The following is a 26,384-nucleotide window of genomic DNA, read 5'->3' on the forward strand; positions in this document are numbered from 1 at the left end:
AGCAAGGAAAATCAATTACAGTGAAGTCCTAATGCCATGACAACTATCACCACCATCCTCACCACCATCACTGTCATCACCACCATTGCTATCAACAGCAGCACCATCACCATCACTACCACATCCCTTCCTTCTTTCACACTTCCTTCTCTCAAACATCCTCATCAGCATGAAACCCAGATGTCATGAATCTCAGTGGCCTTGAGTCCAGCCAACTGTCTCTTGCGGGGCTGAGACCTAAGTTAGTGCCAACCTTGGTGGGGATGAGCAGGGAACATTGTCCCTGGCTCCTGTGTCATCAGGGGCTACAGATAATTTTCTGCCAGGACACCTGCTTTCTAGTGGCCACATGGCATAGTCTGTCTGTCATAAGTGGCTCTGGCCCTGCCAGTTTTAACCATCATCTTTCTCAATAGCATATTTTGGTTGCTTCTTTTTCAACCACAGTCCTCCTCTGTGGAAGGAGGGAGGTCATGGGGTTCACTGGAAGTCATGATCAAAGACAGAAAGTGGAGCAGAAATGTAGGAGGAGGTAGATATGAGGTGAGAAACAAGCCTAAGAGACTTGGAGGAAAGCAAGAAGAACATGGAGTAGAAATAAAGAAGAATGAAGCAACCAGTGAGACTAGAAACTGAGGAAGGGGGGGGAAAGTTGATAGCCAAAAAGGAAAAAGAGGAGCAAAGGTCCACAGTCTGGCCTGTGGGTTCCCAGAGTAGGTGGTCTGTATGCATGATGGCCCTGGAACTCAGCTCACCCCATCCAACTACCTGACAGGGACTGTAGCCTACTACAAGAGGACTGGGAGGCAGATAGGCCAGCTGTCTATTTGGAGATGCTGTGTTCTTTGACGCTAACCTCAGGAGCTGCATGAGCATGGGGTGACAGGGTGCCAAGAAAGAGAAGAACACTGCCCTCAGGGAAATAAAACCTAAAGCCAAGGGCCTGACAACCAAGGAATGGTAGGTCCTCCTGGGGAGGAACACAGCTAGTGACATCTGTCCCTTAGGTCTCACTTAACTGTCTACTTGGTTGTTTCCAGTCCCAAAGCTGAACATTGGCAGAGGCCATCAGTGACCCCCTCAGTGACCCTCTACAATAACCTCTACAGACCCTTCCTGAGGCCCAGGGTCTTAACCACGGGCCTCTTTGTCAGAGAGCCAGGTAAAGCAGAATAGGTTTTGGGAGATGTTCCTCTGCTCCCAGAACCCTCTGACAATACATTCTATACTTCTAACCTCTGGGATAGTTCTTAACCTCCAACCGTTCCTATGAAGCCCTGCTCTCAGCAGATGGTAAATTTATTTCTCAAAGACTTTAGTACTTTTTTAGAAATGTTGGGATCTTGAAGAGAGTTCCAGGCGAAAGAGAATAGATTCTGTCAGTAAAAGGAAGAGTTGACAGCAGAGTTATATGAGTCAGCCTTAGGCACTATAAGAAAATACTCGAGACAATCAATTTTAAAAGATGAAAGGTTTTTTGTTTGGCTCACAGTTCCATTTCATGGACAGTTGGTTCTTTGGTTTGGGCTCACTTCCTGGTGGCAGCGGGAGCAAACAAGGAAGGAAGAAGAAGGGCATATGATCTTAGTATCACAATCGAGGACATACATCCTCCTTTCTTTCTCCTACCACATTCCACCTCTTACTCCACCAGTGTCAGTGGCACCAACAGGCTGAGGACTGAGCCATCAAGACAGAGGCCTTTAGGAAAGATTTATCCACATCTGCTCAAAGGTTAAGAGTTAGCTTGTGTGTGTGTGTGTGTGTGTGTGTGTGTGTTTTCTTTAGTGAAAGGGAACCTTAAGACCAGACCAGAGAACTGTCCTGAACTTCCCATCCAAGACCGTAACCACTTTACCCAGGAAGGACTTAGTGACGGGGTGTAGAGGGAGGCTCATGTAACTCTTTGCCCCTCCTCAGAGGGTTAGTCTGGTCTACCTTTTCCATCTCCCTCTGTGCTGGATGGATGGTGAGATCAGTCTGCAACTCCTTAGTCTCCAGCATAGACACAGGGTCTCCGCAGGGTGGCCTTTGGTCTCTAGGCAAAGTGGCCAATCTAGTAAAATGACACTGACCACCTGATTAGAGGGTACAGATTTTAGTTTTCTAGATATCATAATTTTATTGTGTGACTGTGGACAAGATCACGTGTCTCTCTAGACCTCAACACTTTTCCCATCTTATTCAGTTGGTTCTGGGTCTTTTTGTCAGATTACCATGACCATGGCAAAATACCTGAGATAATAAACTTAAAAGGTGGAGAGGTTTATTTTGACTCAGTTTCAGAGGTCTTGGTTCTGTTGCAGAGCCTGTAATGAGGCAGCGTGCCAGTGTTGGATCATTTGGTGAAGCAAAGCTGCTTCCTTTATGGAGACCAGAAAGCCAAGAGAGGAAGAAAAGGAACGGAAGTCATGTATCCAATTACCTAACTTCCTCTTACTAAGCCCCATTGTGTCCCAGGAATGTCATGTGCTGGGACTTTTCCCATGAGCCTTTGGGAACTTTGAAGGCTCAAAGTTTAGCAGCCATCATGCTTTTAAAATCCATGTCTCTTTTGCTCTGTGTACTTTCTAGATCGAATGTTCCAGTATCTCTGACTACTCGGAGAAGATTATTAAGGCCAACCACCTGGACAATGGTAAGGTCCACCTCTGAGTCTTTCAGCATAGTGGGTTAGGTTACTTTCTAGTTCAGGTGGCATAGATGGGCAGAGGAGGAAAGAGCACAGAACATGTACTTTGGGGGAGGGACAGCTCACACATTTTTTCCCCTGGAGTGTGACACTGCCCTGTCATGCTGGTCAGGTTACATCTGCTCCACCATAGCTTTGATCCAACCCTGTCTGTAACTAAATCCTGGTCACCATGACCTCCACTGTGTTAGGCTGTAGTCTACCAAGTCTATAAGGTGGTAGTTGTTGCTCCTTTTCTTCCTCATTCTCCATACAAACCCCACCCTCTTCTGTCGCCTGCCCAGGGGTATTGCGCAGAATGCCTGGCACGAGCCTTTGTACTGATGGAGGCTGGACTCTGATTACAAGAAGGGATGAGTTCCCTTCCCTTCCCATGATCTACGACCTTCCCCTCCCCTCCCTCAGAGGCCCATCTTCAGTGTGCTAAGACCTATAAGGGTCCCTGACTAGGCCACCTCCTCGGAATCTTTCTCCATCAGCAGCAGAACTAACTATAGTTCTCATGCCCCATGCTCAGTGTTGGGCTGCAGGGCACTAGGCATTATGGGAACATACTTGGTGCTGGCTGGAAGCGGAGTCGGGAGAGTGGCAGGTAGATCAGAAGCCACGGTGTGAGGAGTGGGCTGGAACAGAGGCAGGGCTGGCAGGGGCAGTGGGGCTAAGGTATCTGGGAGCAGTAGCTGGGGCAAGGTCAAATCCAAATGACAAGGCTCCCATTCAGAGTTCCAAAGGGTGGAGAGTAAGAAGCCTGAAAGAAGTAGATTGGGTTCGTTGGCAGACCTGGGAGCAGGGTGGAACAGGAAGCTGGGACCCTGGGCAATGAAGAGTTGGCTAGCCTAGCCTTCTTATCCTATAAGGATAGGTGCCCTGGATACACTTTCTATTGTGCCCCCAGAACTCTTCTGCTACTCCATAAGGTGCCAGATGTCCCCATGGGTCTGACCCGAGAGCCCAGGCACCATGTGGCCCTCCTACTACACACTGCTTCGAAATAGGTCACAGACCTACTTTGGTGTGGCCTCAGCCTCCCACCTGTGCTGTTTGCTGCTTGACCCAGTTGTCGCAGACTCCATGAAAGACAGGAACATAATTCATTCCACAAGCTTCTCTGTGTGTCACCATGAGCCTGGCTCTGGGGACAGAGCAAGGAATAGGACAAGGAGGTCTCTGACTCACTAAGTCTCCTTCCGGTGGGGAGCAGAATTACAGCTGCTAAAGAAAGCTGTGGACCAGTCAGAGAAAAGCACATGGAAACAACGCTCTTCTGATCGTTTGGGTGGTTGGATTGCTGGGGAACTGCCACTCAGTGTTAGGTTGTACGCCCTCTGACCAGCACATTTATAGTTCAAGTTTGAAGAACATGAAGGAAACAGGATGACCAACTGTTTGTTTTCCATGGCTATAACAGAATATCTGAGACTGAGGAATTTATAAAGAAAAGATGTTTAATTTGGCTCACCATTCTAAATGCTTGGAGGTCCTAGACTGGCTGGCAGTATCGGGTAAGGGACTTGTACCGCTTCAACTCACAGTGGAAACGTGGGAGGGCAAAGAGGCCAAAACCCTGTTCTCAGCATGGCTGTTTCTTCTCTTGGGAGCATTACTAACCCTTTTGCTATTACTGTGCTTTCATCACCCGGCATTCTGCTGGGTGCCGTCCCCAAACACTGTCATACTCAGGAACTAAGGATCCTGCACATGAGCTCTTGAGGCTATGCTCAACCCCAGATACCAAGTTCAGAGGGAGAGAACTGTGGGCAGGATTTAACTGGACATACTCAGAGCACAAAAGACCCATAGTCACAGCATGGAGAAGGAAGGGAGGAGCGAGGGAGGGCATTCTCACACACACGCTTGGATTTCGTCAGGTCAGGAGATCACTCGGAGGGTCTTCAAGCAGGGGAGGGGGCTTGCCAATGGTGGACACATTGAAATGGGTTGTAGGCACAAGTAACGAAAGCGCATTTCTAGAGACTTCAGAGAGAGAGGTATGTGTAGCATGAGAGGTAGCCAAAGAGGTGGAGAGACGTGAGCTGTGAGCCTCAGAAGCAGAAGCCAGAAGATCTCCTGCTGCTGGGTTGGAGAGAAAGTGTGGGGAGCAACAGGCTGAAGGTGGCTGTTGTTAGGGCAGGCAGAGGGCTCCCAGGAACAGCAGGAGGGAAGGAGAAACCAAGAGCTCACTTTGCCTGTGAGGGGTGTGAAGTGTTCCATTTTGGGTACCCAAATGGATATGTTGATGAAGATTTGAATTTATGTGTCTAGGGCTCCAGGGGGGAGTCGCCAGAGACTTCTGTTTGCAGTCATCAACATGGCAACGTTACTCAAACCATTAGGAGTAAAGACACAAGACAAAGACTGGGTGGACTGGCCACTCATTAGTTGGACATTCTGCAGGGATGAAGGGCCAGCGAAGAAACAAAGAAGCTATTATCTGGGAGGTTGGTGACCATTCAAGGGAATGCTAAGAGGTGAGGCAGCATAGTGACAGAGGAAAAGCAATGCAGTTGCCATGAGTGTTCAGTGTAGCAGGGGCCAGAGTCCAGTTGGAGTGGGATTAGATTCGGGGCAGTCATGATGTGATGTTTCTTTCAGTAATGGGGAATGGAGGAAAAAAAAGGGAAGTAAGAGCTACAGAGAGTATAGGGGTCAAGGGAGGGAAAGGAGCTGAGAAAGTGTGTGTGATTCAACAGAGATACAGGAAGAGAAGTATGTGGTGGGACACTGGCCTTGAAGGACTAGCTGCAGATCCTAGGGGACAGTTTAGACAGTAATGGGGTCATCTAGGTGGTGGTGGTTGGTGGCCCAAGGCCTCCAGTTTTATTTACATTTGTTCAGGGATGTGAATGCAGTCTCCTGCAGAGAAGATAGGGAAGGAGGCAAGGGACAAAAGAAAGGCTAGGTGCTCTGCTGGGGTAGTGAGGACCGCTGGGAAAACGTGCAATCCTCTTAGAGAGCTGTGGACCCCCGCTGTGCAGAGGGCCCAGCTCTCATTGTTCCCTTTCCACAGTCACTGGCTTCTCTGTGTGGCAAGCTGAAGGCAGCCTGGCTTTGATGAGAAGACACAGCCTTACGGGAGAGCCTTCCCCCCAATTTAAAAAAAAAACAAAAAAAACAATGACAATAAATTGATGACACAGTGTGGCTTTGTCAGCTTTTGTTTCTGGACTGAAATAAGGGAGGGTAGTTCAGTCTTAGAGGTAACAATAAGAACAAGAAGCAGAGGGGAAGGGTGCTGGGCGGGGGCAGGCTTTCTTCTTTTAGGGGTCCAAGAGAAGTAGCCCACGTTTCCAGTGACCTAAAGATGTTGCACTAGACTATACCCCTTAAAAGGCCCACCACCTTAATTAATGCTACCCCAGAGACCAAGCCTTTGATACATGGGCTTTTGGGGACACATCAGCCATTTTCTAGCTGTATCAGTATCTAGCTGGGTAAAGACTGAAGCAGAGCAAAGGGAGGGAGGGTGTTGGTGACAGGTGCAAGGCTGGGGCACTGTGTAGGCAGTAGCTGTTATGGCTATGAGCAATGGTCTCACACTGAGCAGGACAAATATCGCTTAGATAGCCCAACCTCTGGCCTCTGGCTAGATACCTGGCATCTCTTAGCTCCCTCAGCAGGGATGGGGACAAGTCTCTTCTGAGAAGCACTTGACCTGGACAGAGGGGGACAGATGTCTTTATGTTCAGGGGGAAGGAAACCAGGCCATACACAGCCTGCCGTTTCCAGGTTCCCCTCAGTCCCTCCTCTGTCTTTCTGAAACAGGAAAGTGATTCTTCCCTGTTAACAGATGTGTTCAGTAGGGTAAGGACAGGTGGGGACAAAGTGGGTGGGGTCTGAGCACTGGCCTGAGCTATTCTTCTGGCACTCCACAGTCCTGGAAGTGGGGATGGGATGAGTGTAGATAGAGTCAGATTTACTGTGGAGGATCTTGGGTCATTCCTCAGCCCTAGGGGCCTTCCACTGTGCTTAGGAACATCTCTCTGTAGGTTTCCTTGTGTTTATGGGACACCCAACCTCTGGGGTCTGTTTTTCCCCCTGTACTGTTTTATTTCTTTTGCTGCTGGCTGAAATAATTTCTCTTCCTGCTATTGTCATAATATATTTGGAACAAGTTAGTTCTAGGGGAGGTACTTTGAAATCCTGTAAACATTTCACCCTCCATGTATTATATCTGTCTGTCTGTCTGTTTATCTATCTCTATCTATTTAACATATGTCTCTATGCATTTATCTATCTATATCTATCTACCTATCTATCTACCTCTCTATCTACCTCTCTATCTATCTACCTATCTACCTACCTACTTATCTACCTACCTACCTACCTATCTGTCTATCTAATTTATCTATCATCTATCTTGCCTATCATATCTATCATGTATTTATTATCTATGTTTCACCCATCTCTACCACATATCTTTCATCTACCATCTCTATCTATCTACTAATATTTTATATACATTTTATATAGGTTATCTACGTTGTCAGTGGCATCTATCTATCTATCTATCTGTCATCTATCAATCATCTCTCACTCCTTTTCATCATCAGTCTGTTTGCCCATCATCCATTATCTTGCTATTATTTCTCTTTATAATTATTCACAATTTTACTTATCAGTTATTAACACTTTTCCTTCACACCCCATACTGTACTTGGTGCGTTTTATTTGGCTTTCAGTACTTTGATACTCCAACCATCCCTGACTGGGTCTCTGAGAGCATCTTATATCTGGCCCCTGTGTACTTTCCCTTTTCCCCCTAGATTCTGATTTCCTAGTTCCAGCTGTTACAGGCTCATCTGTGCTTCATCTGCCTCTAGTCTTCAATTGGCCATTTCCCCAAGGTCCTTGAATAGACAATAGCAACCAGAAACTAAGAAGGGATAGGACATGTTCCTTAGCTTTAGGGTGTCGGGGTCTCTCATTTCAGAGATCTGGGGCATGAGTATGTTATGTGATATATGTGTGTATATATGTGTATGTATGTGTATGCATGTGTCTTATATATGTGTGTGGTATATGTTACATGTGTATATGTATGGTATATATGTATGTGTTATTGTGTTGTTATGTGTGTATGTGTATATGTGTGTCTCTTGTGTGAGCATGTATATGTGTGTGCATGCATGTCTGTGATGAATGTATATACACACACATACAATACTCATTTCTATCTCTCCCTTCATATGCTACTGAAGCTGAGCTCATGTAACTCCTCCACTGCTAACCCAGCCGATGAGTCTACTCTCAGTTTTCTCCTTCCTCTGACATTGAAAAGCCATACTCCTGTTATTGACATATTGGCTTACTGGATCACTCCTCCCACATGTAACCAATCTCTCAGAGTCCCCTACCTCCTGATTCATGTGCATGTCTCATCACCTGGCCACCCTGTGCTGGACCCTTGTCCTCCAACTTAAAGGGGGGCTCTTCCAGTCTGGAGCACCACTGCCCCACCCAGAATGCTCCTCTGAGGAATGTCATTACCTCCCAATTTGGAGTTGGATGGGCCGTGCTGGGCCATTCTCTCCTGATTCAGGCTTTCCCATCCCACACTGAGCCCGGCAGCATCTATGCCTCTTTCCCCTCCCCCCAACCCCCAGCAGCACAGACATTTATTTTGCTCAGCCCCAGCTCATTCATTTCATGCCCTGGATTTTTATGGTTCATACTTGGTTCTGTTTGGTCTCATGCTTAACTGAAACAAAGGCCTGTGAGGGCTAGATCACTGTGACCAAAACCCCCAGCCACCCCTAAATTTCAGGCCTGCCCATCCAAATACACTGTACTAGCAAGGGAGCCCCTGGCCCAGTGGCCTTCATTTCTTCTTCTCTACAAATTAGAACAGGTAGGTGGGGCTGGTGACATCCCCCGAACCAGCTTACTCAGCCTTGGCTTGTGTCCTCAACAGAGGACAGTTTGACTGCGTGAGCGCTCCCATGGAGATGAGTTAGATATGCCCTCACCAGCTGTATGAGTGTTGAGTGTCGGCAGTGTGGGCGGTGGGCCATAAATAACAACACACACACAAAATACCTGTTCCCTCTCCACTTTCGTAGGGGCTCCTGGGGTGGGTGTATTCACACAAAGACACACACCTACTGAAAGCCACCTGCACAGATGGGCCACCTTCATGTGATTCGATCCACACGTGGCTCATGCCTGTTTCAGCCACTTTTCTCTGACTTAAACACCAGCAGCTATTATTTCTCTCATGACAGAAACCCAGGGCAGGAGTGGGGAGTGGAGTGGAGGAGGGGTCAGAGAAAGGCTGCTGAAAGTACCCTCATTTGTGAAGCTTGACAACAGGGCAGATTAAAGTTCTTTGATTCTGTAAACAGAACAAAAAGGTATAATCTACTCACTCTCCAGGAAACCAAAGGTACCTCTCTGTCTTCTTCACTTTGGGCATATGCCTAAGGATACATGTCCCAGATAGACAAGATCTTAGGGTAGCTGACACAACACAGTGACAGGGGCAAAAGGGTCTCTGTGTCCAACCAGAAGGACTGTGCTGTGTCATTGCACAATGAAGAGCAAGCATACTGTTCTGTGGAGGAGAGACACCAGAGGCTTAGCTTGAGATTGTCAGGTCAAACATCAAGCACATGGCCTTGCATAGATTACGTACTTTAAAAAGGTTAGCTGTGTGTTATTCAAACGGCTGCTGCGGAATTGGAAGTCTGTCCCATGACAGGCACTTACACAATCTTGGGAGGACTCCATTGACAAAAACCTCACTGCACCTGGGCTGCTGAGCTCATCAGAAAGCATCTCCCCACTGAAGTGAATTCGACCTCCTCACTGCTCTCCCGACATTCTGTTTCTCTTTTCTTGGACCACACTACCAAGGCATTGTCCCTGCTCCCACATCCCCAGGCTATTTTTCTAATTCTTCCCTGACTGTTTCACTGGACCTTGGCTGAGCCCCTTCCTTCTGGGCCAGACACACAGTGCATGGTAGTTCCAGTTGTGGTAAAAAATAGAAGGATAACCTTTTATCCTGTGCTAGTACCAGCACCCTTAGGACCACATGGCACGTGTGAACCCGCCTGCTACTCTGTCACATGATCTGCAAGCCTATAAAATATTCATAACAGCCTCTTATCCATATAGAGATGCACCAAGAGAAACATCTTTGTCTGCTTCCATGCTCTCCTTGAATCCTCTGCTTTTCTTTCTCTTCCGCCTTACCAAAACTTGGTCCCCGCCCCACTCTCTACTGTCCAATCATGTACTGCCTTGACATCAACCTGCAAGTTTCCACTGGCCCATTGGCAGATTCCATATTATGTTGCTACTAGCAAGAGATAGATGGCTGTGTGAGGGTGTGGTCACCCCACAGGCCGTTGGCAGGCACTGTCTCCTAATCTTAACCTGCCTGGTGGACTTTCCAGTGAAAACAGCTGAGGGACATACTTTTTATTCATTTAAACATCCATGTTGCTCAATTTAGTCTTCACTATCAACTACCAAGATTCTCTCATTTACCCCTAGTCTGGGGTCCTGCCTCCCAGCAGCATACTAGCTGCATGTTCGGTAGCATCCCATGGTGACTGTGGAAGTCTTTGCAGGATACCTACTGTCATGTGCACATTGATCAACTCTGGAATGGCAGGTTGATTGTGAGCCTGCATGATAACCTGTCACTCCATTAGGATACCTTCGAGCTGACACCTGCCTTTCTTCATCTTGGGACACCACATGGGGCCACTTCTGACTCACATCCTTCTGAGCAAGTGCAGCTAGTTGCCTAAGATGAGTTACTGTGTGCGTGCCTCCATTTCTTCTTCTGTGAAATGGGAACCATGGTGATTCAGACCACGGGATGCGGGAACCGGGTGGTTGCTGCTATAAAGCTGGTGCAGTCTTTATGTGAGCCTTCGAGGACGTGGGACATAGTCAACAGATCTGAGGAAAGGATGCAGTCACTTCAGCAGCTTGAGACTGGTCCTTGTGTGTATCCACAACTCATACTGTGAAATTCTCAGGACCACGTTTTTGTTCCTTGGAGATCCAATCAAGTATCTCTAACACACCACTGTATGGAACAGAACAGCACTGGGTGGGCAGGCGGCAGCCAATTCCTGTTATTATTTTCATTTCATTTATTAGCTTGACAAATAATGCTGTCAGAAGAGGGAATGAGATTAATCACGTAAAACTGTTTCGAATGAACCTGTACCTGAAGCTCCAGGCAATTGCCTCTCCTTTTTCTAACTGCGGCGAAATGATTCATTAGTGATTTTATTGATCCGGCCTTTCGAGCATTATTGTGCCGTATGCCGGGCCGCATGCTAGGTATTACAGGAGTTAGCCACGTGATGAGGAAAACAAAAAGTCATCGCTGTCACGAAGCTTCTAGCCTCACAAAGATGCATGGTCACAAAAGCAGTGAACAAAGACTGCTGCGTAATTAGAGGTCGTGAATATGCTTAGAACAGGTGAGGCAGCTGGGGGCTGCTATGCATTAGCACGGACAGTCATGAAGGCGAGTGGGAAGGACTTGTGTGCTTGCTATAGAGAACCGGTCTCCTGGTCTTGCACACACTTCTCTCAACCCTTTCCTGAGTGGTCTCCTGTCCCCCAGTCAGCTTCAACAAAAATGTTACACCCTAGCCATTAGCAGATAGATAGATCGTCCCCTAAACTCCCAATGCCCACCCCCTCCTACGCCCCAACTGCCCCTACCCTCGCTCTCCCTTGGATCTGATTGTTAAGCATTGTCGAGCACTAGCTGTAAAGGAACACTTTGTTTGAAGAGAAGGCTTTGAGGCAGGGACTTGGCAGATTTAGAGCAGAGGCCAGCCATTCTGTGGGGACAGGACGAGCATTTCATATAGGAGGACTAATATACAGTTGCCCCTCAGTGTCCATGAAGGATTAGTTCTGGGACCCCCTGAGGATATCAAGAACCAAGCATGCCCAAGTCCCTTTCATAAAATAGCAAGTATTTTACTATGTAGATTTCGAATGTTACGTGTGCCTATTGTCTATATACTTTAAATCCTCTCTACATGCCTTAGAATATCCAACACCATGGAAACACTATGTAAATAGTTGTTCTACGATGCTGCCTAGGGAATAAAGACAACAACATCTGTGCTCAGCACAGACACTACTTGACTTTCAAATCTTGATTCCCGGGTGGACCAATCTGTGGATGAAAAAAAAACAAACAAACCAACCTTCAGTGGTGGAGGGTCATCTGTGTAAATCTCGTGAGGTGAGGGACTTTAATCTGTCTTTTGTTGACTTCTGGTCTGGTTATAGGGTGAGGATGAGACTCTGTGTGTGTGTGTGTGTGTGTGTGTGTGTGTGTGTGTGTGTGTGTGTGTGATACTCTGGACACCTGAGCCCAGTGGAAGCCATTCTGCCCAGTACCATTTGTTACTTAATAACCATGTGGGCCAGGCTGCAAGATCACCTATCCTTGGCCAGTATGCTGAGTGTTAAGCAGACTAGAACACGCCAATGCTCCTCAGTGTTCAGGGATGGCTTGGGGTAGGGAGGAAGCTTCAGATGTCTTTGATGGTGTACTGGCTGGTTTTGTGTCAACTTGACACAAGCTGGAGTTATCACAGAGAAAGGAGCCTCAGTTGAGGAAATGCCTCCATGAGATCCAGCTGTAAGGCATTTTCTCAACTAGTGATCAAGGGGTAAGGGCCCAGCCCATTGTAGGTGGGGCCATCCCTGGGCTGGTAGGCCTGGGTTCTATAAGAAAGCAGGCTGAGCAAGCCAGGGGGAAGCAAGCCTGTAAGTAACATCCCTCCATGGCCTCTGCATCAGCTCCTGCTTCCTGACCTGCTTGAGTTCCAGTCCTGACTTCCTTTGGTGATGAACAGCAATGTGGAAGTGTAAGCTGAATAAACCCTTTTCTCCCCAACTTGCTTCTTGGTCACGGTGTTTGTGCAGGAGTAGAAACTCTGACTAAGACAGATGGGAAGAGCCTTAACACACTTTTAGTAGGATACATGGCAGGGGCTGTATTCTGTTTAAGAAAGGCCTGTGGTTAAAGCCAAAAGGTCTTAGGAGCCGAAGTTGAGCAGATTGGTCCCACAAGTCCTGCAAAGATGCAGAGTTGGCGAGGATAGGAAGCATGCCCTGGGGGAGCCATGAACTTTCAATCTCCCTGCTCTCAGGTGAATAGGAATTTGGACCGGGATAGGATATCATTTTTCTGAATGCAGTACACCAACATTGCCTGGCACCTAGGACCTATCTGTGCCATGGACTCTGTTGGGCACAGTGCCATCAGATAAGCAGATAAAGATTCTGATCATTAGCGCCCAGTAGTGTGCAGGCCCTGATTCTGTGAGAGAGATTGGTTGGGTACCTGGGCCCTGCAGGACACAAAGTGCAGAGGAAAAGTATGGGTCGCTGTCAAGGAAGATAGTTCTGGTCAAACCTAACTGCTTGCCATTGTTGTGCCTGCCTTTCCTTTGCTTTCACGGGCAGCCGTGAGAAGGACAGGATGGTGCTTCCCCTCTCTCCTCTCCATCTCTCATGTACCTACCTGTCCATGTGCACAACCATCTCAGGTGGTAGAAGGTCGGACATGATTGTACCCATTCACACACTGAGGCTGTGTGAGTTGCTCAGGTGACTCAGTGGGCCAGGTTTGGGGTCTACAACTTGACTCTTCTAGAACCCAGTTCTCACAGTAGGCAGATGAAAGCTGCCATATTGTCTCTGGGAGGACGGCTAAATTAACAACACACAGCCAATAGTTCTTCAAGGTGCTTTCCAAAGACTAATAGTTTTTTATTCGGACGATCAGGACTTGTTTATGGATCTTCGATTCTTATTTGTTTTTAATTGTTTATTCATCTATCTACCTGTGTGAGGAGTTTAGAATGGTGATGGAGAGTCACCTGCCCTGCTAGATATTAGAGACAGGAGCTAAAGTAGGCAACTAGGTGAGGGGATCATGGGCCAATGCCTAAAGTGCATAGTGGTGACTGTAGGTGTCACCAAACACAGGACACTAAGCACAGTGTACGGAGAGAATGAACAGGGACTTTGTTGAGGTTACAGTGACAGATGTGTGGGACTTTGTGACTCACAAAGGGGTTTCTGTCCTGGAGAAAGTAACCTTATTATTCACTTGTCTATGTGGCAGAAATAACTCTTGGATTATCATAATGCCTCCTACCTCCAATGTAGTTAGTTCTTACTAGATTCATGCTGGAGGTTCCCTAGAACCTAGGGCTAGGTTTGAGGCTAGTAAAGGATACATAGTGAATTTCAGCCTCGCCTGGGGTCCATGATGTGTTCCTATCTCAAAAAACAAAACAGCAAGTAAATAAAAATAAAATAAAATGGATAATTAAGGTAAAATTAAATGTCAGACCATGAACTTCAGGCGGTATGGGAGTATCTGATTTTGATAGATACATTGAAATCCCAAACCAGGTTAGGCTGGTCTAATTTACTTTGTAATAACCACTCAAAAAAAAAAAAAAGAACGAGGGAGAGAGAGAGAGAGAGAGAGAGAGAGAGAGAGAGAGAGAGAGAGAGAAGAGAGAGAGAGAAAGAAAGGGAGGGAGGGAGGGAGAGGGAGAGGGAGGGAGAAGGAGAGAGGGAGAGAGAGAGGGAGAGGGGGAGAGGGAGGGAGGGAGGGAGGGAGAGGGAGAGAGAGAGAGAGAGGGAGAGAGAGAGAGAGAGAGAGAGAGAGAGAGAGAGAGAGAGAGAGGTGTCTCATTAAAACCAACAACAACTAAATTCTGCTTTTCTAATTTTCCAACTGAAGCCACAGGGTAAAAGCTCCCAAGTTAGAGCTGATGGCTCCCTAAGGTACATTTAGCTATGATTAATCACTGTAAAATTTATGAACCAGGGTCCTGTCACAGTTAGTTGGACAAACTTTCCATCATTCTTACAGCCCGGAAACACAGCTCCAGATAGCGACCTCAAAGTCACCTTGAACTTATGCTGCCCTGGTGACGCGGGGTCCAGACTTGGCAAGGGGTTCTGCAGCTGTTCAGAGCCTTGGGTATGAATGCTTCTACCCCTCCAAGAGCCTCTCTGTGAACAAGGACAACAGAGCTTTGTATGCCTGTCTACACAGTCCCCTGAGCTAGCCTCGTGCTTAATGAGAGCCAGTAGTCCCCCAAGTCACTGACATGTGCCCTGTCCCAGTAGGCCACATCTTGCAGCATGTGATACTGAACATAGATGTTGAGGTGTTACAGGTGTTGGCTGTGGACATCTAGAGAATGTCTATGGTGAGCTGTACATGGGGAAGGTTCCTTTTCTCATGGCTGGGATAAAGTCCCTGACCTTGAGGAGGAGTGAGTTTGTGGCTCACAGTTTGAGGATAACTTCCATCCTGTCTGGGAAGGCCTGGTGGTGGAATAACGCAGCAGATCATGCTGCGTCCGCAGTCAGGAAGCAGATAGAGATGAATGCTGGTGCTCATTCTTCCTTTAGACTGAAGGTTAGGGGACCCAGTCTTAGAATACAACTGCCAACATTCTGCTGGGTCTTCCCTCTTCAGTTAAATCTTTCTGGGAGCATCCTCACAGACACACGCGGAGGTATAGGTCCATGCTGATTCTAAATCCAACCAAGTTAATGATGGAGCTATGGGAAGCAAAGGATGTGTGCTTTTATTCTGGTCTGATAAACAAGTGTATATGGAATATTTCGTGGGTTCCTTCTCTGTTCCCTGTGCTAGCCCTCTTATTTATTAGCTACTATGTTCTGATCAACATGGATTACAATAGGTAAGTATACAGATTAGGTAGACAGCTTAGGTAGGTAGGTAGGTAGGTAGGTAGGTAGGTAGATAGATAGATAGATAGATAGATAGATAGATAGATAGACAGATAATACATATATTATATACATGCATATATACATACATGGATGATGGTTAATACTATCTATTTCACTTAGGAGACAATCTTGGGCATGTCTAAATTAAAGTAATCATGGGAGTTTCTATATTAAAGTAATAATGTGGGAAGACCCATATTAACCTTGGGATAGCCATCGCCCATGGGATAGAATTCAGGACTGAATAAAGAGAGGACGTGAACTAAGAACCAGATCATCTCTCTCATTCCTGAGTGCAGATGCCTCATGTTCCTGTTGCCATGGTTTCCCTGTCAATAGTCTGTGTCCTCAATCCACGAGCCCAAAGTAAGCCTCTTTCTTTCTTAAATAACTTCCTTCGTTAAGTATCCCTGAGGTCATCCTAGGCAAAGCCTTGCGTTAAGCAGCAGAATGGGGCTATAGAAGCCCAGAGGCAGAAGTGGATATTATTCTTGGTCATATGGAGGCCATGCCATATTACAGGGGAGCAAAGAACCCAAAGCTATACACCTGCAAATAAACACAAGGGAAGCACCTTAACAGATGTGCAAAGAAAAACAAATACAAACAAACTAGCAAACACACCCCAAAACAAAAGGAAGGCCATTAAACCATGTAAAACTGTGGGCAAAGCAAAACAAGCCAAATTCTGCAAGCTGATGACCAGGCGAAAGGCCATGAGTGTACGTGGCTCTTTTTCAGTGAGAAGTACGTTGGGGACTGTGTGGTCACTTCCCAAAGCCCTTGACTTTGTTCCCTTGGGAATTCTCAAGGTGTGCCATGAGTCCTTCTTTTAGCTAAGTTCTTTCTTTTTGGTCTCAGCCTCCCAAAGAACCACAGGCTTAACATTGGACTCTCCCACTCATTCCAAAATTTTTGGAGAAGTCTGGCTTTACTTTGTTCTTCCTTCCTGAGCATAGGGGTCACAAGTGGTGACCAGGTAGGGCACACAGGTGTCCCTGGTGGACAGTGAGTGTGGATAGCTGTGAGTAATGCTGCACACTTTATAAAGTCCAATTAAACCTTGATGAATTGTGAGAGAGAGGGAGCTACCCTCCGGCTGCTGATAGCACCCTCAACTCTGAGGACACTCCTCAATGGTCTTGGCCTATGTGCCTTTTGCTGCTGAGGAGCCTTCAGCAGGAACCAATTGCCTTGGATTCAAGACAAACATGGTTTATTTGGTCTGAGGCACTGAGGTCTGGGCTTCTGCTCAGTTCTGTTAACAAAGCTTGAGTATTTTGTGGGTTTCCCTGGGGCTGTCACAGAAGGAGGGTTTGAGAGCTTCAAGTTGTGGCCTTTCAGGGGAGATGTTCAGAGAGGAACAGACAACTGATACAACACCTTTACAGTGCTACAGCACACCCTATGCTTGTTTTTTTCTCTCAACTTGTACATCAAAGAATACAAAAATCATGTGTCCTTCTGTGTCCACTCATCCAAAGCCCAACTAAGATCATTCTTCTGCTGTAATGGGGTTGAGAATCACTTCTCACAGGGACCCCATCCCTTTCACTCCTCCCTCTATTGTTAAATAAGGAATGTGTCTGTCATGTCAACCTTCTGTTGAACCTCAGCTACAAGCCTGGTACTTTGAGATGTTGTTTCATCTCTTCATTACAACGAGCCCCAACAGAGACCTCATGTTTTTTAGTAGCCTTTGGGGAAATGCATGGGAACTGCACAGCCAAGCAATGTGTGTAAAAGCAGACAGCTAATTAGAAGACCCAGCATCTCATCCTGGGTTTCTCTGCCTGCTGAGTCCAAGGTCTTTTCAAAACTCCAGTTTGCTCCCTCCATAGACACTAGGTGGGCAGCCACTGAGTTCAGGGCCTTGGTCTGAGCCATCATGGTCACCTCCCATGGAGCAGAGGAGCGCATGCACCGTGGGGATTGTTAAAGTCCCATTCCATCAGACCTGGACTCTGTTTCTACTGCCACTGTCTCATTGCAAGACTTCAGTTTCCTTAGCTATAAGAGAAGTTGATGATAATGTGCTTACTGCTTAGGGCAGATTACATGACTTGAGTAAATTCCTCTGATTAAGACTGAGGTAAGTCACATCCTAGCCGCAGGCTGGGTCCTCGAACAGCACAGCTCTGGGCTCTTGTTTTCTAGTCATTACCATATTTAAGGGTAAAGTGGAGGAGGTGGAGCTGCCCGTGGAGAAGGTGGACATCATCATCAGCGAGTGGATGGGCTACTGTCTGTTCTATGAGTCTATGCTCAACACCGTGATCTTTGCCAGGGACAAGTGGTTGGTAAGTGGTCTGCATGCTGGCCCCGCATCACTCTGGTGGCTGTCTGGCTTCCAGCCTGGGAGAAATATGAGAAGTTCAGAGAGGAACGGGCTAGAGGATCACCTGTCTCGTGGCTCTCTCTTCAAAGCACAAATGCTTCAGGGGACCGAGTGATCGACCCTGGCCCAACATGCCCAGCTGTCAGAATGTATGACATAGTAAGGTCTAACTTTGCCCTCTCTGGCTGGAGCAGAAACTCATTTGGTAAGACTGCCAGAGCACCATGGGCTTGCCTCGGCTTCTCAGAGCCACCAGGCTGCTTCTCTGCCCCTCTTTGATTTGCCACCTATACCTCACTTGTCCTTTTAGCTCCCCTGTCCCCTCAGATTCTCCCCATGTCAAGTAAACGTGGACTGTTCCTGCCATGTCCAGCTACGCTGTGAGTCCACTGAGTGGGAGATGCTGGCAGGGGGTGCTCGTCCGGTGACTCTAAGTGCAGTTCAAAATGTGATGTCTTTGTCAGGTGAATAGATTACGAGACCCATTTCCCCACAATTCATCAACAGAAACCTGGAGGGCTTATGTTTCCAGACCGGGCGGCTTTGTACGTGGTAGCAATCGAAGACAGACAGTACAAAGACTTCAAAATTCACTGTAAGTCACATTCCGTGTTTTTGTTGACCTTCTGCTGTGTCCTGGGTGGGGGGTGGGGGGTGGGGAGAGAAGCTTCAGGGTGTACGGTCCATGTCCTGGAAGAGTTTTTCTGGGACCCTTTCTGGATTCCTCTCTGGAGTCCTTCTCTCTGTTCCCAAGGGTGGGAGGCCTACAGAGAGTAAACGAACAATGTAGCTGGTAAAAAAATCTTGGGGGTGAAGATAGAGTGCGGCACTTGGGCAGCGGGAACCGTGTTTGTTTAGGGAACAGCAGGACAGAAGGAGTGTCCAGCTAGATGCGGCATGGCTCCCAATAAGCCATTTTGAATCATCCCTCAATGGGAGTCATTTTGGTCAAATTCACCTCCATCCCTCATCACAGTAGGTGAAATATGGGTTCTTTTCCGAGTTTCCTTTAAGAATACATGAGATGAGGTACAGAGAGGAGCAGAAACTCGCAATCGATTGGGGGCAGGGGAAGGGAAGCAGGAACTCATATGTAAACATGTATCCATTATGTTTTACAAGTTAGAATAGTATCTTCTGTAGGGCAAGATAGCTCTGTGTGGTGGTACATGCCTATAGTCTAGCCTAAGTTTGAAGCTAGCCTAGGCTACATAGCAAAACCCCATCTTTCTCTCCCTACATCACTCCCAATAAAAGAAGCAGATGTGACTGTTATACAGGTAGCTTATTCCTGTAATCTCAATGTTTGGCTGAGGTAGGAGGATTATTTCAAGTTCAATGCCAGCCTAAGCTACACATTAAAGCCCTGACTCGAAACAAAACAAAAACAAATGAAAAGAAAAAACACTTTGCCGATATTTTATCTGGTTCTAAAGGACTATTTTATTCTTATTTCATTAAAAAGGGCATAGTTCTTAGTGACATGGGTCTGATATTTGGTGGAACAGTACCCAGTATATTTCTGTCTGGTGAGACTTGACCATGTCACCGGGAAACCCACATGACAGGGAGCAAAGAACCCTTTCAACAATCCAAGTCAGAAGCAAGAGGTCTAAGATGCACAAGCTATTGTATCCAGGTTCCTGCTCACTGCCTAGCTGTGGACGGTTCCCAGCCTGTTCACACACCCTTCTGGAAGCTGAAGGTCAAAGGGCAAAGTTTAGAGTCAAAGTTCAGAGGGCAGAATTGAAAGGGTGACTTGCAGCTCCATGCTCTGGAAACCTTCTAGGTCATTGTCATTTCTAATATTTGACCCCCAAAAAGGAGGACACAGGCCTCTAAGTGAAAATCAAGAGGGGTGGGATGACTTAGTGCAAATGCTTTGACACCTGCCAAACCCAGGATTTTACATGTGGGCTTTGCCATTTTCTGACTGAGTAACCTTGAGCAAGTTCCCTGACTTTGAGAGGTGACGTCATCGACATGAGATCAGTGGTTCACAAGAATTAAATCCTAATACACAGTCTGTGGTGGGTGCAGGAATAGGCCAGGTTAGCCTCTGAAGGGGTGAAGCAGTATCTTATTCTGCTCTGGAAGCTTGGAATCTTGGCCACACATCTTCCCATCATAGACGGAAGAAGCTACGGAGAGGTCAACAGTGTTCAGTGTATGTGTCAAAAGAATACAGATCACACTGGAACTACATTTTGGAGCTTGTGGGTTGTAATTGTCCTGGGCAGCATGTAGAGAGAACATTCAGACTCATTCTTTACTCACATCCACTTAAATATTTATTGTGCTCCTAGGAAGCTCTTTACGGAGCTGCCTTCTGGTTTCCAGAACAAACTCACTTTCTCCCGCTTCTCTCACTGGAACCAGCTGGGAGCAGGCACAGTTGGAACCAGTTGGAGCAGACACACTGCAAGGAGCCATTATGAACCCACAGTGGCTGCCACTTAGAGCCAGCTCAGAACTGGGGAACATTTCGTTTATTTTTGCAGTTCCTATTACTGTGTTTAGAACTCTGAAAAGGAAAAAAACAAATGAATTAACAACCAATCAAACAAAAAATGGCAACTAATGAACAAAACCAAAAGTCAGGCACCATTTTTTTTCTTATAAAGTGTTTACTTTGGAGTACTTTTTTAAGAGGCTGACTACAGCCTCCTGTGGTAGAGTATTTACCGAGCTTCATTCACCAGCACAGGATAAAACAAAGGCAACAACAAACATCATGAAAACCCTAAATCCCCAAAGAACAAGAATCTAACATTTATACTTTATTTAGTAGCTAAGTTCCTACTTATTTTTTTTTTAAGATACATTTTCTTTTTAGGTAAACAGCAGAGGCCCGTATACAGAAATGTATTTTTAAATGACAGCTTTTGGTTGCTGGCTACCAAGGGAACTGTTACAGGCAAATTTCAATTGGCCCAAGAACCACAAGGAACATTGTGAACAAGGGGTGGAAGAGTGAGGCTTGCCCAAACCTACAGAAAGTAAACTGCTGAGGTTGAAAGTGTTTTTTCCCTTCTCTCTTTTTCCTTCCTTCCCCTCTGCCTGTCTGCTTTGTTCCTGACAGCCTAAAATGCATGAGGATATTATAAACACCTTCCATTCTGCATAGAGAGGCTGTAAATGGAGCTTCGAGGTACCCCTGTTCCCTGGAGGCGTTCTGAGCCAGCAGTCCTGGCCCTCAGCCCTCAGACACTTAGATCTTTCCCATCAGAGAAAGAAGAGGAGTAACTGCTGTGCTATCCAATGAGTATTCTGTTTGCTTATCAGGGATGTGCACTGCTGTTTCTTTTGAGACATTATCTCTTTGTGTGTGTGTGTGTGTACGTTTTTCTAGGTATATGTCTCTCTTGATCTCTCCTCCCTCCTTCTCCTCCTCCTTCCCCCTTCTCCTTCTCCTTTATCTTCATCCTCTCTCTCTCTCTCTCTCTCTCTCTCTCTCTCTCTCTCTCTCTCCCTCCCTCCCTCCGTCCATCCTTCCCTCCCCCCTCCCTCTCTCACATTTTTCTTTTGATTTGTCTGGGCATGTTCTTCCTTGTATGAATCCTGATTAGGGTTATTGTACAATGCTTGGGTCTGCAGGTTGATTGCTGTATCTGGAAAAAAAATGTAGGCATCATCCATACAAATGAGTCATCTGATCATTCTCACCTTCGGGGAGTTTCATTACAAATGTGTTTGACATTATACTGTGGATGTTGGATTTTTTTTTTCTCACCATGTTTAAGTTTGGGATATTTTTATTGAGTCAGTTTCAGGTTTATTGATTATTTCCTCAATGTGTCCGTCCATTCTGCTAACAAGCTGATTACAGGAATTCTTCTCTGACAGCATAATTCTGGTTTAGAGAATTTTACTGGCCTCTAAAGACATTCGTTTCTCATTCAGTGATGAAGTTTTCCACTCATCTATTGAACATACATTCCCTTTCCCTCAGGATTCCTTAGCATGTTTGTTACAGTCTCTGCTGGTTGGATACTTAGAGCATCTTAGCTATAGCTGAGCCTGGCCTATTCTTTTCGCTTTGGATAGTATCTTTTTAGTGTCTTACAAGTCTTCACTGATGTTGGGCACTGATGCTGCATTAGACAGCAACACAGAGAGATGAGGGATAGTTAAAGAGGCCTTTTCCTCTGACAGGCTTTTGGAATAGGGGCTTCAGTCAAGAGGCCTGTGATCAGGGGCTTTGATGTTACCTTAACAGCATCTGTTACTGTAGGTCACAGTCTGTTTCAGAATAAATGTTAATCCATCAACAAAAGATTTGTAAGCTCCTCCGATGTTCCTCAGATAAGCAATGGCAGCACTTCCACAGACAATATATAAGAAACCAACACACCTGATTCGCTTCCTCTCATTGTGACCTCACCTTCGCTAAGAGAGGCTGGTGGGAAATGAATGAACAGCAAACTCTCCTAACCCCAAATAGTGTTCCTAAGATTGCTAGGTGCTCTGTCCCCAAAAAGCTGCAGTAAGACAGTCTAGCCTGAGACATAAGGCTAGAGAACCAAGCTGCAAAGAAAGATAGCTTCCCTTGTGTGAATATCTTCAGCTTGAGAAGGGCCAGCTGCAGGCCTATGCTGTGCCAGATGTTTTGGGGGCCAAGGACATGGAAGGGCCCACAAGAGCTGGAAGAGGATTCACAAAGGACATGCGGTCTTAAGTTCGTGACTTCAGGTCTTGAAAAGATCTCAGAAGATCTTCCAGCAGGAATTCTCATCTCTTGGTAGAACAACCAGATCTGGGAAAGTCTAGCTTCCCGAGCTTCCTGCCTGCTGATCCTGGTTCAGTAGGTGTGGTCAGAGCCCAACACATTAAGAAGCATTGCAGATAATTCTAGAACACATAACCACTAAGCCACACCCTCCCTTTTACACACAAGACTAGAGAAAGAGAAGAGCTGCAAAGAGCTTCCCGTCTTGGTGTTTGAACCACATAATGAGGATTGCCACAAGTCAAGGACTATCTTTGCATCTGGCACTGTCTCTGGTATTCTGCATAGAGTGACCCACTGATGCTCATAAGGGCCCTTGTGGATTGCCATCGACAGCTTCATCTTAAAGAAAAAGAGACTGAGGCTGAGATGCTTCGCACTTGAGTAAAACTGTGCAACACTAAATGCGAGAGCTCAGGTTTGAATTTCATCAGCCACCCCACACAGCATCACTAAGGTTTTTGTTGACCAACCGTGTAGAACTTTTCCTGGAGGGACTGAAGAAACAGACGCACAGCTATGGGGTTTTTCATGGAGGGGTTAAACCTAGGACAGGCTGTCCCAGTACATATGTGTCATCTGGGAGAAGGATAGAGAGCTATCTCCAGATGCTCCTCTCTGAAGCCTACCCTGCTGCCCGTTGGATGGCTTCTTCCTCACAATGTGATGATGTATGTGTATATGTATGTATGTATGTATGCATGTATGTCTCTGTCTGTCTGCCTACCATCCACATACCAATCCATCCTATCTATCTCTCTGTCTGTCTGTCTATCATATGTCTGTCTGTATCATCTATCAATCTATATGTCTATTTTGAAGACAGAGTTTCACACAGTCAAGCTGTCTTCAAACTCACTATAGAACCAAGGTTGACCTTGAACTATTGGGTCTTCTCTACCCCTGAGCACTAGGAGCAGAGGCGTGTACCACCACACTCTATGCAGTTCTGGCGATGGAACCCAAGGCTTCCTCGTGCCAGGCAAACACTCTACCACATGAGCTGCCTCCCCAGCCCCCACAATGTGGGTCTCAGGTTTGGCACCAGCCTCCCGTCATTGAATGGGCCGTGACTGGCATCTTCCCTGCAGGCAGGAACTCACCAGCGCTCACCCTCTGGGAAATGATTGTTCTTCCTGACTGCTTCCCCCTACCCCAGAGATCTTTGTGTACCTGGGAAAAGAACAGCAATTCTTTCTCTGGCCATTCCGCACCTCCCTCTTCCACACCCACTCTCTTCAATGCACATACAGGGGCCTGAGTCCCTGAGGCCCTGTTGATGTGATGAAATGCTAAAAGAAAATTTACAGTTAATAAGGTTTAGACAAAACCATCTTCACTTCAAAACATTTCCAAACCCCTCAGAATAAACAGATGAATGAAATCCAGCTTACCAGTGACCAGAGCCTCTGATCAGGCTCTCTCTTGGCAAGGAGAACTTTGCATGCCCTGATGTTTTTACCCCGGCCTACAGCCGAAAGGTTAGGGGTCAGTTTGACTCTATTCCTACCTCCACATCGCATCACTGGGCTGGTATGTAACTTTGGCTTATGGTTTGTGCATGAGCCAGATTCCAACTTACCTGGGCCAGTTTTCTCATCGGTATCCTGGGGGTGCCCTCAAGGGGTTGTTGGGTATATTAAGCAAAAGTAATTAACCAGTAATAGCAATTAACACCATTAGTAAAGGGTTGTTTTAGGCCACCAGACTCAAATTCACTTACCGGCTCCTACGGTCTGAGTCTGCTTTCTTACCAAAGCATTTCGTGAGAAGCCCGAGCGACCCAGAGCCCCGTAAGATGGTTGCCACACACATAGGTGGATATGACCCCTAAGTGAGTGCTTTCCAGCCCAATGGCATGGGAAGCAATGAGCCCTCTTCTGGATCTCCCCTGCTGTGCAAGCAGGACTTCTAAAAAACTTGGGGAGTCCTGGGGGTTGAGGGGTCTGCCCAGTGCCCAGAGAGCAAGGTATGGTAGCAGGCATCAAATGTGGAACTGTTTCACTTAAGGGCTCACAATTTTCTGCTGCACTAAAAGTTCAGGTAACAAGAAAGTTAATGGCCCTGAGCGGAGACAGCAAGCACGCATCAAAAAAAGTAACACGCCGTTCGGGTGATGGCCCTACCCTTGCTGCCATTTTCCCAGAGAACTTCTTAGAGAAGTTTCCCAACCTGCCTGACCTCTGCCGATCTAACGGAATGGGATTCTCCTTTGCTAGGGCTGTGATTGAGCAGCTGGCTCAGTGCAAGGCTCCCCTTGTAGGAGAAGGATGCTTATAATATTTTAGTTAAAGGGAACAGGAGCTTCATCCTGCTCCCTTGTCTTAGGCAGGCTGCCCTGTAGTGCCCAGGAGCTCGGGTGTGCTTGGGGGTCCTACTACCTGCCTTCATGACCTACTGTTTTCCCCTCAGGGTGGGAGAACGTCTATGGCTTTGACATGACCTGCATCCGGGATGTTGCTATGAAGGAGCCCCTGGTGGACATCGTGGACCCAAAGCAAGTGGTGACCAATGCCTGTTTAATAAAGGTCTGGAGATTCACTGGGGTTGGGCCTGGGTATGCTAAGGAGGTAGTTAGGCACTCTGGACAGCCCAGTAATGCCAGTTCCTGCATGGCTTCCCACCGAGGGCACCAAGGCTACTTTGGTCAGAACCTGGTGACAAGTCAGAAGCTAGTGATCTTAAGGAGCAGAGCCGCTGAGGCGGCTCCAGGGTGGCACTGCTCAAGGTAGGACCCAGAATGGTGCCCTGGTGATGGGCTCGAGGATGAGGGGAGGGGAGTCAGAGATCACACTGCTGGCAGGCAGGAGGGATACGAAGGCTCAAGATAGGCGGGCAATTCAGGGCTGAGTGTCCACCTTTCAGACCTCATGATACTGCCCTTCCAAGTTCACATCAGTTTCGTGCAGACATCACCTGCAGCCCCATCCTGGAGCCTCCTCTTTTGTCTGTACTCTGAACATCTTTTCTTATATGATTTTCTTCAATGCAGATGACTCACTAGTTAGCATCTTTGCGAAACTGGCTTCTAATCCATCACCACCACCATCATCATCATCATTATAATTAAAAACCTAATCATTCCTAATTAGAAAGAGTAACAATGAGCATCAAACCCATCCCCACCTTGTTTTCTGCCCCAGTTCCTCCCGGGATCCAGCACTTGTTTCTGTTTTAGCACTCCTGTGTGCTAACGTATTGTATAGAAACAGATACAACCGACCTGTCACTATCTCTAGTTTTTCAGGTTGAAAGACAACCATTCCATATGGTGCAAGTTCATTTTCTGATGTGAACCTGCGGCTCCTTGTGTAAGTTTCATCAACCCACCTGTCTCTCATTCTGCTGGGGCATCCTCTTGGGCTCTGGGCCCCTGGGGCCCCTTTGTTTTCTGGAAGTCTGGGATTGGTGGCCTGAAGCACTTCTAGCAGAAGTGAGGGGGCCAACTCATGGCCTCAAAAATGGAGGGGAAATTTCAAAAGGCTGCTGTTTGCCCACACAAGGAAGCCATTGTTTGGACACAGGATCCACTGAAGCCCCTTGTCTTGACCATCTCTGTGGCATTGGGAAAGGCCACCTGAAGACCCCCAGTTAGCGTCATTCTGCCTAAGAGTTTTGACTTCAGGTCTGAGTCTTAGTCTGTCGTTCTTAGACTCCTAGCACATCCCTTCCTCGGCACTGGCTGGAGCCATAGTGAGGAAATACAGCCACGTCTTCCTACAAACCCTGTACCCCTGAGGTCTTTCCTTCTTGGAAATCTGAAGAATAACAAGGAAAATGAGGGAGGATCACTCTTGGGGCAAATCCAGGACTTTGTTTGGTCTCTCGTGCTCTCCAGGAAGCTA

The 26,384-nt window shown here is 46.9% G+C and overlaps 1 protein-coding gene across 2 annotated transcripts in view; it reads left to right on the forward strand.

The window, feature by feature from the left end:
• The window catches only part of PRMT8 (protein arginine methyltransferase 8), a gene marked incomplete at both ends in the record, with an annotated part of 77,519 nt that overhangs the window by 40,404 nt on the left and 10,731 nt on the right, over positions 1 to 26,384 (forward strand). For both annotated transcript variants that reach the window (XM_080914700.1, XM_080914701.1), the window contains 4 exons: positions 2,575 to 2,638; positions 17,630 to 17,772; positions 18,318 to 18,405; positions 24,952 to 25,067. In XM_080914700.1, coding sequence (XP_080770826.1) covers positions 2,575 to 2,638; positions 17,630 to 17,772; positions 18,318 to 18,405; positions 24,952 to 25,067 — 411 coding nt within the window. The remainder of the gene's footprint in view (positions 1 to 2,574; positions 2,639 to 17,629; positions 17,773 to 18,317; positions 18,406 to 24,951; positions 25,068 to 26,384) is intronic.

This window comes from Micromys minutus (genome assembly GCF_963924665.1).
Source record: "Micromys minutus genome assembly, chromosome: 3".
Classification (NCBI taxonomy): Eukaryota; Metazoa; Chordata; class Mammalia; order Rodentia; family Muridae; genus Micromys; species Micromys minutus.